The sequence below is a fragment of the Notamacropus eugenii genome, chromosome 3 (genome assembly GCF_028372415.1).
Source record: "Notamacropus eugenii isolate mMacEug1 chromosome 3, mMacEug1.pri_v2, whole genome shotgun sequence".
In the NCBI taxonomy this organism is placed as follows: Eukaryota; Metazoa; Chordata; class Mammalia; order Diprotodontia; family Macropodidae; genus Notamacropus; species Notamacropus eugenii.
Window position 1 is genome coordinate 333,502,706 of NC_092874.1, and position 16,914 is coordinate 333,519,619.

General features: G+C 37.4%; 1 protein-coding gene across 5 annotated transcripts in view; it reads right to left on the reverse strand.

Annotated features, from left to right (window-relative positions):
- Window positions 1-3,632: 3,632 nt before the first annotated feature.
- The window catches only part of DENND4C (DENN domain containing 4C), a 115,344-nt gene continuing 102,062 nt past the window's right edge, over window positions 3,633-16,914 (reverse strand). For all 5 annotated transcript variants that reach the window (XM_072597047.1, XM_072597044.1, XM_072597045.1 and 2 more), the window contains 7 exons: window positions 15,228-15,410; window positions 12,520-12,715; window positions 10,984-11,229; window positions 6,697-6,814; window positions 4,623-4,773; window positions 4,096-4,160; window positions 3,633-3,900 (listed from right to left, as the gene is read on the reverse strand). In XM_072597047.1, the coding sequence (XP_072453148.1) occupies window positions 3,764-3,900; window positions 4,096-4,160; window positions 4,623-4,773; window positions 6,697-6,814; window positions 10,984-11,229; window positions 12,520-12,715; window positions 15,228-15,410 (1,096 nt within the window). In that variant the 3' untranslated portion in view covers window positions 3,633-3,763. The remainder of the gene's footprint in view (window positions 3,901-4,095; window positions 4,161-4,622; window positions 4,774-6,696; window positions 6,815-10,983; window positions 11,230-12,519; window positions 12,716-15,227; window positions 15,411-16,914) is intronic.

Here is a 16,914-nt window from a genome sequence, read left to right on the forward strand (position 1 = left end):
GAAAATTATGATGCTTTGAAGTTACTACAATAATTTTCTGTTAAGATTTATAACCTGAACCACACACTAAGTTACAAGGGAAACAAAAGACATTATTATGGCTTAACTGACTTAGGCTCTTAAGAACTGCTGAATAGCACTTTTTCTTACCAGGGACACACATATTTTCTTCACTTTACAAAAGTTGATGTCAATCCTGAAACTGGTTCCAAATGGACCATTCATTCCTAATTTTCCTTTTCACAAACCTGATAGGAAGGTAAAGAGGTTGCCAAGGAAAAACAAGGCTCAAAATTCAAGGGATTACAGAACTACCTAAATAGAAGCAAAACCTAGTTAAGGCTAGCTGTTAACTGGGAACTGCTGTTTGTTCCTTAGATGTTAACCTGCTAATTGCAAAAACCAAATCTTTATTTGAACAGCAGCTGTGAGTTTCAGCTTATCAGAGTGGTGGAATTTAGTTGGGATACCCAGGTTCAAATCTCAGCTCCAGGACCATCAGCAAGTTATCTAAAATTCTTGGTTCTTAAATGTGCCTGAAAATGTTATGAAGGTGTCAAAATATAAACCTTAAAGTGCCCAAGAAAATGGTAGTTAATATTGATAAAGTTCATAAACTTTCATCCCAATGACAGTAAAGCACTTTGCAACCTTTAAAGGAGTATACCAATCAATAACAATCCTGTGCAAGAACGGCTTGCTCTTAGAGACGAGGAAATGGACACCCAATGTGATCCAGCTGTCAAGTCTCAAGAGTGAGGCTTTGGACCCACATCTTCCTCCAAGTCCAGACCAAGTCTTAACGAGGTCCTCAATAAATATAACAAAATTAACTCGTCTGACTTTCAACTGCATGTAACATGAAGCCACACTCACCTCAGAGTAGAGAGTGATGGGACATTGTCCCCTTACCACTTCTAAACCTAGATGATGACAGAGGGTCTCATCAATTGGGGAATTAAACTGGTGACTTACTTTTGATGATCAGAATTACTTTAATGACATCAAATAGACTCTCAATTGAAGATGCTCTAAGCTATCTGAACAAAGGATATTTCATAACACTGAAACTTCTGATCTAAAAACCACTTATTAATTGGGTCTTTCCAGAAGAAGAATTTCAAAAAGGTTTCTTCTTGTGGCTTGGTTTCATTATCTTTAAGCCAACCCCAATTCTACGTTAAAAGAGGAAGAACATGCAATAGGATATTGTAGTAACTTCAAGGTTAAGTTACTCTGAGATTTATTATTTTGATACTAAAAAAAGCCAAGTTTATTGGCTTAAATCATGTATCTACTTCAGCATCTTTTTTTGCAGTGTTATGAAATCTAAACATGAAGAACTGGACTACTTCTACGTTCTACAAGTGATAACAGTGTTGCTCCAGATACTAATTCGAAAAATGACTCTCAGTAGTCTTCGAGACTGTTTCATACAGTGTTTTTATCTATCTCTGGCAGTCAAATACAACAAAACAAAACAAGCCAACCCTAAAAGCTATTATTCAAGGTTAACTTTAGGATGGGGGAGGGGAAACAAGCCTTTCTTTCCCCAACAAAATCTGCAGAGGTGACATCACCTCTGTAAATATTATAAACTTATAGGGTCTTTATTTCACTTCCTGAAAAAGCCTCAGAAAATTTAAAAGCAGAGTCAAGCAAATACAGAGGAATTCTGAATTCACAATTGGATTTGAAAGAAAGGAAGCAGCAGATTTTATTATGTACATTAAAAAGTAGGGCTTATACTCAGTTTAGATGACATCTTATTTAAAGATATGTAATCTCAGTAAATATAGTTGACTTGTGAAAAATTTGGATTAGTCGAACTGTTGCCTAGAAATGTTTGATCTTGAAGTTTAAAAAATATTAGCCAAACACATTTTTTATCATAGGAAAAATGAACTTGGAGCAGCATTCATGCATTAAATGTTCAAGGTCATTTTTCTAAGATTTTTTTTCAGATCAGAAGAGGAAAAACAAATCCCAAATCACATTAAAATTAAGGGATGAACAGAAAAACAAACATGCATTGCCAAAGATGACAAATAACTTAATACTACTCATTTCAGAAGCCTGAAAACTATAACAAACAGAACACAATGAATAGGCCATGTTATTCATCTTCATAATGCTATTTTTACTGTGTTGAAGGCTTTAAGTTCAATAATACAAAATATAATTTCATAGCAAGTTAATTCTGAATGACTATTTTGTCACTGTGACTTTAAGTATTACAAACTTAAATGACTAAGAGAAAAACTAGGACTAAATTGCAAAAATATATCCTCTACACAAATAGTGCAAAATAGGTTTCTTTAAAGTAATGGTTATAAAAACTTTAGTCATGTCACCTGTTCAGTTGCCATATTATATGTAATTTCTGACGTGAGATTATGCCACTAGCACTCTCAACAATACCTGAAACTGGAGTGCTGCATTGGTATTAAGCTGATACACCCAGAAATGCAGAATGGTGTGACAGAATACACACTGGGGGGAAGGCAGGCTTGTGCTTTTCGGTTACACCATTCAGAAGGGCCTATTCTGAAGCAACTGCTTTCTTTATTCATCTGCAGTGGTTCCTGGAAATTCGGATTGATCTTCATTAACATAAGATCGATCAAAAGGAAGCATATCAGTCCCACAAAGGAAGCTAAGGCGAACACACTCGACAAGGTGTGTTTTTAATAGAAGGCATATTAAGGCATGACAAAATGCTCAAGTGAGGCATGTGAGGTCATGATTTTTCTTAAATCTATTGACTAGAATAAGCTCAAACAGCTTCAACTTTTAAGACTTAATTCATTCAGCTTGTAAAAAAATATATACACATGCACACTTAGGACCATGTGCATGTAAATCTACAAGTACTAACTTTCAAACATTACAAAAATTAAACTTCCATTTGCAGTGCAAGGTATCCCACAGGTTTAAAAAAAGTGACCGAGGTGTGCCTGAACTGGAAGAACTCAGGCCAGAGGGCAAAGTTTTGTCTTTTTAAAGCATCAAGTTCCAATTAATTCTGTAAATCACCATGAAACCTGGATTCAAATTCATTTAAACTACCTAATTAGCTTGTGAAAACATTTTCACCTTCAGAGTTGTGATCTTGGTACCAGGAAAGAGTAAAAAAGGGAAGGGAACTGGCTATCAGGAGTATAACATTCCACGAAAAAAAGAATATATAAACAAAAAGTGAAAGCATATATTAAATTTAAAATAAAGTCAGTGGCAGGGCAGCTGTCAGAGTTTCAGAAAATTTTGACTAGTAGTAACTATAGCCCAGTTTGAGAGCAGTCAACAATTCACTGGTCATGAGACCCTTTCAGAAAGTTGTATTGCAATGTGCAATCTAGAGTTTTAATAAATATATACACTTATTATATAGGCTGTATATGCACACATCTACAGAGACACACAAGTATGTACACACACAAAATCTACTTTCTTCTAGGGTTTGCTCCTAGAATTGGGCTATTTAGCTTCCCTTGGGACTTGAGAGATTTAAAGGTACTTTTCCCAACTCTGAAAAAATCCAAAGAACTTTTGTCAGGAGAAACAAAAGAAATAATTTTAAAAATCAGAGACGTTCAACTGCAGCACACAGATCATGAGCTGCAGATCTGTCAGGCACATACCGCACAATGTCAGATTTGCACCAGTTTTCAAGAATCTGAATCAACACCTGAATGTTTCTAGGTTCACACAGCTTGTTTCCCAGGATTGACATGTGCTGTGAAAATTCAAAGTCATCTCTAATTTAAATGAGAGGTGCTCCAAAACATTTCCTGCACCACTCCACACTGAGACTTGGGGGAGCATCAATTCTCTGAATCTTTCCTAGAACCTCTGAGGACAGACTCTTATATGCAAGTTCATATTCATTATCAAAAGCCTCTGAAAGACATTAAAAAAAAGTTAAGCAATATTAGTAAAGAAAATATTTAAATTATTTGAAGCAGAATAATAGCTCATTTGGAGTATCAGGCAACAAATTAATATTACAAAACTATTTTTTGGACAAAATAGTCAAACAAATTTAACTCCCTTGTTCAAAATAAACGCCATAATTGCTCAATTATACCAACTTACCAATATCAATATTTTCTCTTCCAAGCGACACCAATGACAAGAAGAGGATTTCTCTGTATAAACTCCTGTGAAGAAATAAAAATGTATGCAGCTAATGAGTTAGTAGGCTTATCCAGGTGTTGCAAACACCCCTGGCAGATGGTTTGGGACTTCATCTGCTCATTCCTCTCATATAAACACCCTGCTCTGAGACAGAGGGAGCACATTCATAGGGTAGGAGGGGAAGGCTACAAGAATGGCAGTGGCAGAGTCAGGGACATCCCTGTCTCTATACCAAATCTTGTCTCCTGTTAGACGGCATTAGGAAGGAGCTAAGTGGCAACACAGGGTTAGGGGATTTTCAAGGACCATTTTCAATTTCCTTTATAAATGAAATTCTTTACTCTCCTAAAATTAAATTTACTCCCTCAAAACATGTACTTTTCCTTAGCACCTGAAGGATGTGTGTGCATACAACTTAGACAACACTTTAAAGATACATCATAAAATTATCCTAAGTACTGAATTAGAAAACAATGTCTTCTTACCTTTGTCGTTTTACATCTGGCTTCACCTTTTGCAAAAGCAGGTTGATGGGTTTGAGAACATCATTATGTTGAATGCTCTGCCTGATGTTCTCTACTAAAGTGCTTGTGGCTTGCTGCTCTTCTGCTACTAAGGATGATTTCTTCTCTGAGTCTAGGAAAGGGAATATAGAGGAGAAGCGTCATTTAGAAATGGGATTCCAGGACTTTTTTCCAAGATGTTTTTTTCATTCCAGTTTGGGTTCATATTATATCCCTTGTCTAACCATACCAACCCCACTCTGATAATACCCTTAATATATATGCAAACAGCCTGTACTATATCCAAGCACTTCTTAAAATATTGCTCTAAAAATAATTCTCTAGTTGGTCAATGTGTTTCCTCTCCCCCAAAAGATTATAAACTCAAAAAAAGGTGGGAGCTATATCTATTTTTTAAAATGCTACATGATCCTCTTCTGAAAAAAAAAACAACACCCTAGTATATAGTAATATTCATATGACATTCAACCAATGCTAATTAAACACTCGATATTTATCTTAATGTATTTTACATGCTTATTTGTTTTTCTTAAGCTGTCAGAAAGCCTTCTAAATGCCTTTAAGAATAAAGTCATTTCAGCGGACTTTATTTAAGGCTAAAATCTTTTCATTCTTGAGAACCTTTACAACTCTCTATTTTTAAAAATGTAGTGGTGAAACCAAGAGAACGTAAACACAATATAAATGTTTTCTTCAAAAATAATATATGAAATCAAGAAAAACATTCATGGAGAAGTGTCAAGGATAAGAAGACTTTTAATATATTTTCTATGACTGGGACTAGTTAAAAGCTGTCTCAGAAATATTTTATGGATATTTTTCTCCTCCCTATATCTGTTCTAACAAGAACAATCTTTTTCTCAAATCCTCTCATCTCCAGGAACAAGAATTTACATGATTTGGTATAAATAAATCCCTCTCATGTCACAAAAACTCTCAACTGCTACAAAAGCAGATAATTTCAAATCTTCATAGCACACTAAAGTTTGCAGGCATGAAACCCATACTTTATCAGTTTATCAATTTCAAGAGCAAGAGTCAGTTTTTTATGAAAGGTAGGGAGCTACTCTGGAAAGAATGCGCATTCTGAGTCAGAAAACACAGGTCTACCAATTACTAGATTTATGGCAAAGGCAAACAAAGCTGCTTAATCTCTCATGTTTCATTTTCTACATGTGAAGCCTGGACAGAATACTTGCACTACCTTCCCCACAAGTGTTGATGGCATTATGTCACTGGATCCTCACATACAAGATGTCCCTATGACTACTGAACTTTTAGCTAATGTCATCATACTTTGATGTTTCAGGAATATGTTACTTAATTGGTCTCTCCTACCTAATATCAAATGCAAGACATTTCCTTTATAAATCTCAAGTAAATGGTTTCACAAATAACTCAAGTCAAGAAGCATTAAGCACATACAACATGTCACATACTGTGTCAAATATTGGAAATACAAAGAAAGGCAAATGGCAAGTCCCTGCTCTCAAGAAGCTCAGTCTAAAGGGGAAACAACATGCAAACAAATATGTAAGCTATAAAGAGGATAAACAGGAGATAATTTTAAAGGGAAGACTAGGAAAGGCTTTTTGCAGAACTTGATGGACAATCTCCTAGCAACAAGCCTCTCTAACCCTGGCTACAATCAGTACCTCATCTATCCTTCCATCTTGCTGACAACTGCTGCAGCTTGTGCTTTCTTGGTGTAGTCTTTGAGCATACAAGGTCACATCCATTTGGTACTAAGGTAGGACTTTAATAGAGGAGGATTACAATAGAATTCAAAACTAATAGCTTTGTAACAGAAATGAGGATCCCAACACTACCAAAGTGAACGTGACTGCAGTGCTAGTCCTATATAAACGCTGACTTCTCCAAAAACAAACCAGAACAAAAAAGGGTCCATCAGGAAGGATATCAAGCTCATCCACCTCATGAAATCTTGTTTCTCAACTAAAAATACCAAATTCGGTTAGCAATAGATGTACAAAAAGAACTAAAACGGAAACAGTTAAAAGACTGATCTACTTACTGAAGTTCCTCCAAGAAACATACAAGGGCTCTCCAGGTTCTTGATGAAGGTTGATGTTGTCCCATAATAGCTGAATATATACAAGTTTGCTGTCCTGGGACAGAGAAGAAAGAGGAAGCTAAAAGCAAATTAAAAGAAAGTATTAGCCATACCATGAAAATAGCAAAGTTCAACAATAACTCAATTCAACTAAAAATTTATTAACAAAATTCTGGGACTATGTAAACACAGCCTTGCTAAGCTTGGATCCAAACTTCTGATTCTAACCCTTTCTAACCAGAGATACCATGGTTTTTCTTTAGAAGGGGAATACAGTATATTAGGTTGAATAAGGTTGAAAGGAGAAATCTCTCAGTGTTATAGACTTTAGACATGAACAAAGTGCTGAAAATACAAATTTGTGCTGAATTTTATTTATCATACTACTTGAACCTCATTTATCATAAATTTTTTTCCCCTTATAACAAAGATTTATTCAAGCCTGAGTTCTCTATGCCAATAGAAGAAATAAACATGTATGTAGTTTGTCATTAATTCTTACCCTGCAAATTATCCACCAGAATTAACTTGGTCAGGAAGAGAGAACTGAAGATTTCATTCCCAGTAAATATGGAGAACAAGGGAAATAAATGCTATAGTTCACTGGTCAATGCACACTGTGTTTCTGCCAGTCTCATGTGAGAGTGCACATGTATGTGTACAAAATGCCATTTGGCATCTTCTCCAGAAGAGAAAGACAAGCTATTACTCTAATCAGATGATTGGTTTTCTTAAATTAATTTATTTGTTTTCAATTTTCATTAATCACTTCCATAAGTCTTAAATTTTCTCCCTCTCCCTCCCCAAGACAGCATGCAACCTTATATGGGTTCTACACATACATTTTTACCATAACTTTTTTAAAAAGATCAAGTCAAACAGCTGAAATGTCTCATTTTTTAACGTGCTGATTTGTTTCTATGACTTTTAAAAGAAATGAAGAAATTACTGTGATGTGGCACAAGACAGACAGAGGTCACATTTTACTACAGTGAACTCAAGACATTCCAATTTTGCTGCATTTCTAGATAATTTTGCTATAGCACTTGTTTGAAGTAAGTAGGCTGTCAGGCTGCAGTAACCAGGGCTAGGGAAGTGACAATGTCACTAGCCTAATTATTCCATTGCGTTCTGGCTGCCACATTTTAGACATGGATATCCTGGGAAGATGACCAGGACAATAAAGGGCTTCTTGATCAGAGATATCAAATACTACGTGCTAAGCACTAGACACAAACGCAGATGACACTCGCTGTGCTCAAGGAGCTCCCAATCTAATGGGGGAGACAACAAATATAAATAATCAAGCTACATATAGGATAAATGGGAAGTAACAAAAGCAAGAAGGCACTACAAAATTAAGAATGGCTGGGACAAGCTTCCTGGAGGATGTGGGATTTTAGCTGGGACTTAAAGGAAGCCAAGGAAGGCAGCAGGCAGGGATAAGAAGGGAGGGCATTCCAGGCATTGGGGAGCCAAGTGGGAGGGGGCCAATGTCACTGGATCAAATATTTATGTGGCTGAGACTGAGCTGCAAGGAGACCAGAAAGGCAGGAGGAGGCCAGGTTTGAAGAACTTTGGATGCCATTGTGAGCATTTTATATTTGATCTTGGCACTAAAGGAGTTTAGGCTGACTAGCGGCAGTGAGGGCCCAGCTAAGGTTATGTAACATAACCCAAGCTGGAGGCTGTGGAGAATGAGGACTCAGGAGAGGCAGACAGTGCAGTGTCAAACTGGTTTACCAAGAGGTCAAGATGGGGGGAAGAGGAGAGAGTGGCCAGTGCAGGGAAGATGATCAGTGTGCCTCAAAGTGTGGGGTATGGCAAGGAAAGACAGGGACAGATGAAAAGCCCATAGATTAATGGTTAGATTAGAGGATTGGAGAATTCCTAAACGTGCAAGTGATACATTTATGGTCATCACAAGATCATGGGTATGACTCTTTGTGGATGGCTGAGCTGGGGTAAAGGAGCAGCTCGCAGGAAGTGGGTAGGTTGAGGAACTGAGTGGTTAGGGTGTTTGAGAGACATTCAAAGTCTTAAAGTACGAGGGCAGGAGTTGTTACATGGCTCACAATTTTCATCACTTCTGTCTTCCTTGCTTTGCTGTATTTTTTTTAAAACCTCTCTTGTATTTTTGTTGTCAGAAACATCGCAAAGCAATCTGTTCATGTTTAGTTGTTATTTGAAGGAATATTTCAAATGCTTCTCTTTTATTGAGAAGCCATCTTTTTTCATTGGTGATTAGGCTCAAGTCTGCAGGATATGTCACCTCAGATTGCATTTTGAACTCCTTTGCTCTTTATGCAAACATATAACTCCATTTCTTTGTGATTTCTGGTGGGTGCTGAAGTCTAGTGCTATTTGAAATTTTTTTCTTTACATCTGAAGGTTTTTCTCCTGGTCTCTTAAAGAATTTATTCATCAGCAGAATCATGAAATTTAACTACTCTGTATATCCTGAAAACATTTTTCTGGAGATCTGTGGTTTCTTACAATTGATACCCCCAACCCCATGCCCTGCATTCAGAAGTTCTGGACAGTTTTCTTGTATTATTTCTTGTGCTTATGGTGTTCAGATTTCTGAACTTGTATTCTTCTGGCAGACTTATGAGGCTTAAGTTGTTTCTAACAGTCCTTTCTTTATGATGAATGTTTTGCTTGTACAAAGATCATGTTTTCTTTTATTATTATTTCTCTTACATGTATGTGCATTCCTGATCAATTGTAGTATCCTTTTGTTTCTTTGGAGAGGTTTACCACCATGGACTTTTTTTCTACCCTGCCAATTATTTCCTCTATGTGGGTCATTAATTCTGTTTTCTTGATTCTTTTTTCTCTTGAACCATTTAGGAATATTTTTCTACAGTTTCGTGCTTTCTTGGGAAACCACAGAGTCCTTGACCTCATCAGGTATTGATGCATTTTTTTTCATTTTGCAATATTCACCTGCAGATATCTGTATTTGTCCCTTCTATTAATGAATCACTTCTCTTTGGTCTATCTGCTCAGGGTTTTTAGCTGACTTGTCTTCTTTCCTAAACCTCTGGTCATTCTAACCTTTTTTCTTTGTCTTCCCCTAACGCTCACTTTCTGATTCCTTCCCCTTTGATGGTGGATCCCTTGAGGACTGGAACTCAAAGCTGCCTCAGCCTCCACCCATGATGGGGAATTCACTTTTCAACAGCCTCAGTGTCTGACCCAAGTGATTTCTGGAGAAACAGAAATGGCTTCAGCTTTAGCCAACCCCCTTCTCTTCAGGGTTGGTGGAGCTTCACATACGCTGGCACCTTGCCCCTGAGTTTTCTGACTAAGCACTGGTCAGGACAGCCGGTATGCACGGCAGAGTAAATCTGCTGCTTTCCTGTACTTCCACCTCTTACACACAGGGTGAGGGGAAAAGGAGGTGTTGAGTGAGTTTTGCTGCTTGTTGCCTATGAATGCCAAAGGAAATGCTGAGTCCAAGATTTCAGGGCACAAACCTACTGGTATCATGGTACAGCCAGGTACAGCCTGAGTGAGCACACCAGTGATTAATGAGTCTTTTCAGCTCTTATTTCATCAGGCGCCCTGGACAGTAGAGCCAGCTGTAACTGCTTTACCTCTTGGGTATAATTCTTATTCTGGAGGGGCCTGAGGGGATTGTGGGTTGTAAGGATCTACTCCTCTATTTTGTTTGGTCATGTGACCTTGAAATCTACAGAGACTTTCTTGTAAAACTGGAGTATATGCTAAGCAGTTGAGCAGAGAAGGTCCCTTCTACGATAGGACATAACTTCAACATCAGGCCAAGGGAAGCCCACATACTTCCTATCTTCAACTGGTACCAGGACTCTGGTATTCTTTGAGAGTAAACTCAGAGACAAGTACAGCTGATTATTCCCCTTTCCCAGAAGATATTTGTAGGGTGTCATCAAAAAGCCAGTAAGTACTTCTAAAAATATTATCTGAATCAATTCATTTTATCAGCTAGTTTCAACAAAAATCCAATCTGATATAACCTGGAAATTACTTATAGAATGATATGGGAAAGAACAATAAAAATAACCTATATCTCTATTTATTCTGCAATTATAAACCACTCCTTCAAAGGTATGTATTTCTTTACTAATTCTGAAAAGGATTTTCATGGGCCAAAATATAATCATCCTGTAATATGTATATTACCCAAGTATCTCACTGTTTCCCTTAGGTTTTCACAATTGTTTTCTCTTTTAATACAGCCTGATGGAGTAAGTTAGCACCTACCTGTACTCCTTTATTACAATGTTCAGATGTGAGGATAAGTCCTGGCAAATTGCTAGGAAGGTCCAAACGTCTGAAATACCAAACCAGATTCCAGAAAATGATTGGATGTTGATTGATGAAGGAGGATGTGTGAATCACTTGATCTCCTTCATTCTCCAACAAAGATTCAAGCTCTTTACGAAGCACTAATGGACTCAAGTAGGGCACGGAGACAGGGGAAGGGTTGGGCCGCTTCCTCAAAGGATCCTTGCAGTGAAGGGGAAAGAAAACCAAAGAGAAGACTGTGAACGCCTGTATCTTGCACTCTTTACCACCAGAAACTCAATCACAACCATATTCTTATACCGTACCATAACAGCTAATTCAGAAGTTACTGATACAATGAAGAAAATTTCAAAAAACTACATATGATTTGTGTAAACTGAGTGTTTAAGCTTTTACATTTTAAACTGTATTCACCAAACCTCCCATGGCTTTTTTAAACAATGAGGATTACATATGAAAGTATGAACATGTTACAAAAAGTTTTCTTAAAAAATGTATGTTAAATTCAACAAAGAATAGTTTGCCATGTTAGCTGTGACTCCGCCTGAACTCTGTTTTCTCGTGTGTATTTATTTCTGTGTTACTGATGCTTTTTTGCCTCCTTTCTTTCTACAACATCTTTACTACTGTCCAACTCTTTACAACAGGGACTTTTTAAACCTTTCTCCCCCTTCCACAACAAGACTCTTTTAGCAGTCTAGTGAAGAATATGATCCCCTTCTCAGAACAATTTTTTAAAAATAACTAAAGGAAAAGCTAAAGTTAGTGGGGTGAAAAGATGTAAATTTTTTTCTCATTCAACTTCACAAACTCTTTGAAATTGTAGATCCCAACCTAATAACCCTCGCTTCAGAACAAGGTATTTTCTCAACCAAGTTATTTAGAAATCACAGCAGAGAGAGATGTTTTTCCTTTTTAATATTTATACATTTTAAAGTTTTTGCAAAATGCTTACATTTTGAGATACTTCAGTTACTCTCAAAAATGAGTGGTAGTTCAAAGCAGCTTGAGTCCATTCATATAGCTTGAGGCAGCTTATAACATAAACTCGTGCTATTCCTCAATCATACCTTACTCCTCCTGTCTTGATTTACACTTAATAAAATAAAGAGTGATGTTGAAGAGTATGATATGTAAAAATTGGAACTAAACTAATTTTTGGATCAAAAGTAGGAAAAATGGAAGAAAATATTTTCATAGAAAGACTAAAAAAGTATTGATTGAAGCTTTCTCCTCTAAATGCAATATATAAAATTCTCAAATTTATACTATTTATCAATACAAAGTATAAACAAATATTCAGATAGATATTAATGTTTCTGAGAGGGCGCAAGTGGCAGAAAACATATGAGTGAATGAAATCAAAGTCATATCAACAAATGAGCTGATGTTTTCTAAAGAAGTATTCAAACACCTTCTTATGCAAAATTATGGTGTTTTATTATTTGATTTTTAAAATTTTATATATTTTTAATATTTACTGTTACTTACCACAACTTCCTGTAAACTGTTTGGCAGACTAACTGTTGAAATGCCATGGAAAGGTCGCTGAGAAAAATCAATATTTTGCAAAGGACCTCCAACACTGTGGCTTCGAGTCAAAGATACTCCTCGACTTGAAAAATTATCAGCTACAGATGAAGTTTTCACACTTGGGAAGTCTCCACTCTCTTCCGTTAGCTCAATACTTTAAAAGAAAAAAATGCTCAAATAAAACTCTACTTTCTTTTCTTGTTACTCTACCTAAAAACAAGCATTTCTTCTTTTGAAACTACCACACTTGCAATAATAGCAAGGGAATTACAGCAAACCCAGAAACTGAGCCATTCCAGCCACGCAGGGCTGAGACCAGAAACGTCAGGGAAACAACAAGCATCTGTCTGAACCCAAGGCTAGCGTGACGTGCGATGGACAGACACTGCTAGCTTGGATTTTCCTACAGAAATTTTTATCTCTTGCTTGTTTTGAAATGAATAAATGCATCTGATAAACAATTAACAGATTCCGTTAAAAGACCTAACAAGAAGCAAAATGTGCCCAAGTATTTTCTACGTACAATTTCAAATTCAAATTCAATCACTAGAAACTATTTAAACAAACTATCTATTTTCTCCTTCTGAGCTTCAGATACTACTTCGCTACACTTGCTCCTGCTGTTCCCTAGAGATTTCTAGCTGCATTTATTACTTTTTAGTTGTTTTTATTGTATCTCCAGCTGCATAGTTCTGTGGATTTTTCATTGAATTTGTAACTTCCTAGCAGACTTTTTTCTATTGGCATCTGTTACTTTAGCTGTACTTTTTATCTTTAAAATAAGTGTTAGAATTATACTTCATTTTCTACTCTTGTACCCATGTTGTGGCTATAAAGGTATATTCATTTATTTCCAGGAAGTAATATTTCCAGCCTTCTCCCTATATCTATACTTCATTATAGAGAAATTTCTAGATTTTTAAAAGCTCCATTTGTAGCTTCCTATTTTTAAAGTTTGTTGATAAATTTTGTTCAGAAAAATAATACAAAACTCTATTTATACTTCCAATTATATTTGCCATAATGTATGGCGCTCAGAAAGCTAACTAAAACAATATGAGTCACTGAAACGGATGGTACCACCTTACGTGACACTTGGTAGTTTCCCGTTGTTAAAACAAATGCAGAATGACGGCACATATATGACCTGTATCAGATTGTTTGGCATCTTGGGGAGGAGGGAGAAAATCTGGAACTCAAAATCTTATTAAAAATGCATGTTGCAGTGGATAGAGACCATCCCTGGAGCCAGGAGGACCCAAGTTGAAATCCGGCCTCAGACACTTACCAGTTGTTTGACCCTAGGCAAGTCACTTAACCCCTACTGCCTCAACAAAATGAATGTTGAAAATTATCTTTACATTAATTGGGAAAAATAAAATATTATTTACATAAAAAAAACCAAATGTAGAGAAAGAACAGTTTGTGATTTATAAATTATTTAGAACAATCTGATTCTAAAGTATAAGCACAGAAAACATTACACACATTACTGTGCTCCAAGGGTACCTGATAACTGAAAAATGTGAATCACATAAATATTACAGCTTTTCACTTATTATATTTCTCTCTTGCAAATCTAGTCAGAAGGTGGCATATCCGATAGTTGAAGAAAAATCTGTATCATGGAAGAGCACATCCTAGAGGAGAGATCCTGGACTTGGAATCAGAAGAATAATAAAAAAAATATTCAAATCCTACATTCTCTAGGCCTGTTTCCTCTTCTGTAACTTGCTTGGTGGATGAAAACACAGGGTTTTGTTAATCTTTAGGAGTTACATAAATGATAACTGTTGTGGGTAAGAATTAATCCCCAAATCTCCTATTTTCATGATAAGATAACAATTTCTTGGTATATTATTTCTTCCATTAGATTTGAGCTGAGGGCAGCCTTTCCTCAGACCCCCAAACACTTGGCACAGCATCTGCAACACCAAGCCTCAACTCCAGTGCCCCCTTTTACGGCACCTTTCCTGATGTTGCCAGCTGCGAGGCCCCCTCCCTCCTAACGTCACCTCGCGTTTGCTGTGTTTATGTTCTTTACGGACTTCTATGTGTCCGTGCTGTCTCCCCAATTAGCACGTATGACCTTTGAGGACAGGGACTTTACATAGTACCTGCTGACTGAACAAGTTAATGGGTTCTATTACATTATGCTTATGGTTATATTATTTTTAAGCTTAATAAAGATACCTAAAAGCACTACATATAAAAACAGTACATAAACTCTGAAAAGACTGCATATGCGCTGCCACTGCCGAGAACCTTCTAGGAAGAGATCAGGATCACAATGCATTACAGTTGCCATCATGACCTACTAGCAAATGCATTTAGTAACTGCTTAAACAAAATCTGGAATATTTCCAAATGAAGACGTAAAAGATAGAGACAGCACGGAGCACTGCACAAGCCCTGCTCCTGTCACTTGCTATGTCACTAGGAAGTTCTCCGAGCCTCAGTTTCCTGATGTGTAAAACGAGAGCCACCAGTGCGGCTGATCCCTCAGACTCCTTCTAACTCCGACAGTCTGTGATGCTATGAAATCTAATGGAATTTGGCTGAAATTGACAGAAAGCAAGCTTACAACCAGAGCTACAACAGGCAAACGACTCTGACTCTTCAGACTGAACTTTTAGAGGGTATCCTAAAAGGGTGATCTAACATACCTTGGTTCAGTTGCAGAACTTATTCCTTCAGTTATGACCTGGCTGTGCTTTGGGAAATCCATAAAAGTCATCAAGTCAGGCTCTGCTGGACTAGGCACAGGTTTGTGTTCTGGGGGATCCGTCACTAAGGGGATGCTTCCACTTTGTAAACTGTCACCGGAAGTGCTTGGCTTCAGAAGAAAGCTAAATGGGGCAGGGACGTGAGAAAAAGGAAAAGTCAAATGTTACATCCATAGAGTCATTTTCGTCACCAAACAGACTCTGCAATGGTGCGCAATAACCACTAAAAAAAACACTGCTCTTACTGGAAATAAAAGAGAGAAAAGCTATGAAAGAACAAGGAAGGTAAGCAAATTCTACCCAATATCCTTCACAGTTCCTTAGAGTGGAAGAAAACTCTTTTCAGCTGACTAGCATCAAGAAAGGAAGGAATAAATATTAGATTTTAAAATGTCTGTAGCCAATTTATTGTATCGATAGTTTAGATTTTTAGTTTTCCAAATAAGATGTGGATGCTGATTCCATTAGGCTGAATGCATTACAATGTGCCTAGACCTAGAATCACGGTGCCCAAAACTGCAGGCACTGTCTTTGGCAGGTCTGGCTTCAAACTGGCATTCAGGACAACTCCATCTAGAGCAAGGGTGGGTGGGGGAAGGGAGAGGAGACAGAAGCAAACTGCAGAGATTATAGGTGTGTACGTATAGACGTATGCATACACAGACTGTTTCAGCTGCTAAAAATAACAAGGTAAGTAAGGTGTAAAAAGAAAGCCCTGTGAGGCCACTGATAACACCATCCACCCTGGACCTCAAACAGTACTGGATAATTTGTATTAGAGTTCTTTTATGTTATTCCTACTAGATTGTAAGCATCATAAGGGCAAAGGTCACATCCTATTTGTTGAGGTCAGATTGGGAGTTGTTTGGGTGTGAAAGAATTCACTTAGACTCCTCTTTTAGCCACTGGGAGCTTTATCTATGTGGAAGTACACAGACCTTTTACTGTAGCCACAGAGTTGAGTATTTGGGGGAGCCTAGGTTGTACAGACAGAAAGCTATACAGTCTAGTCTTATGAGGTGAAAGATTAAGGACAGGAAGGTTTTTAGGGTTTTATGATTGGTTAAAGATTAAGGATAAGGGCAGGGGGACACAGGTTAAAGATTAAGGATAAAGGTGACACAGGACAAGGGAGTCAAAATCAATTCTTTTAGTACAAGGAGAAATTTTATGGTTTTTCAAGTTAAAGACACTCTCAAGTTACAGGATGAGTTACAGAATGAGCCCCGCCCCACCCCAGGAAGGGCCTCACAAAATACTGTAAAAGCAACCCTTAATATTCTTCTTAATCCCTAGGGTACCATTTGTATCCAAGGGCAGCTAGGTGGTGCAGTGGATAGAACACCAGTGCAGGAACCAGGAGGACCTGGGTTCAAATCTCACCTCACACACTTGACACTCACTAGCTGTGTGACCTTGGGCAAGTCACTTAACCCCAATTGCCTCTTCCTGGGTCATCACCAGTCATCCTGATGAATATCTGGTCACTGGATTCAGATGGCTCTGGAGGAGAAGTGAGGCTGGTGCCCTGCACAGCCCTCCCTCCCTCAAAACAAAGTCAAGTGCAAGTCATGTCCTCATTTCTCTGATGGCATGGTCTTCTTCGGCATCAAAGGACAAACACACA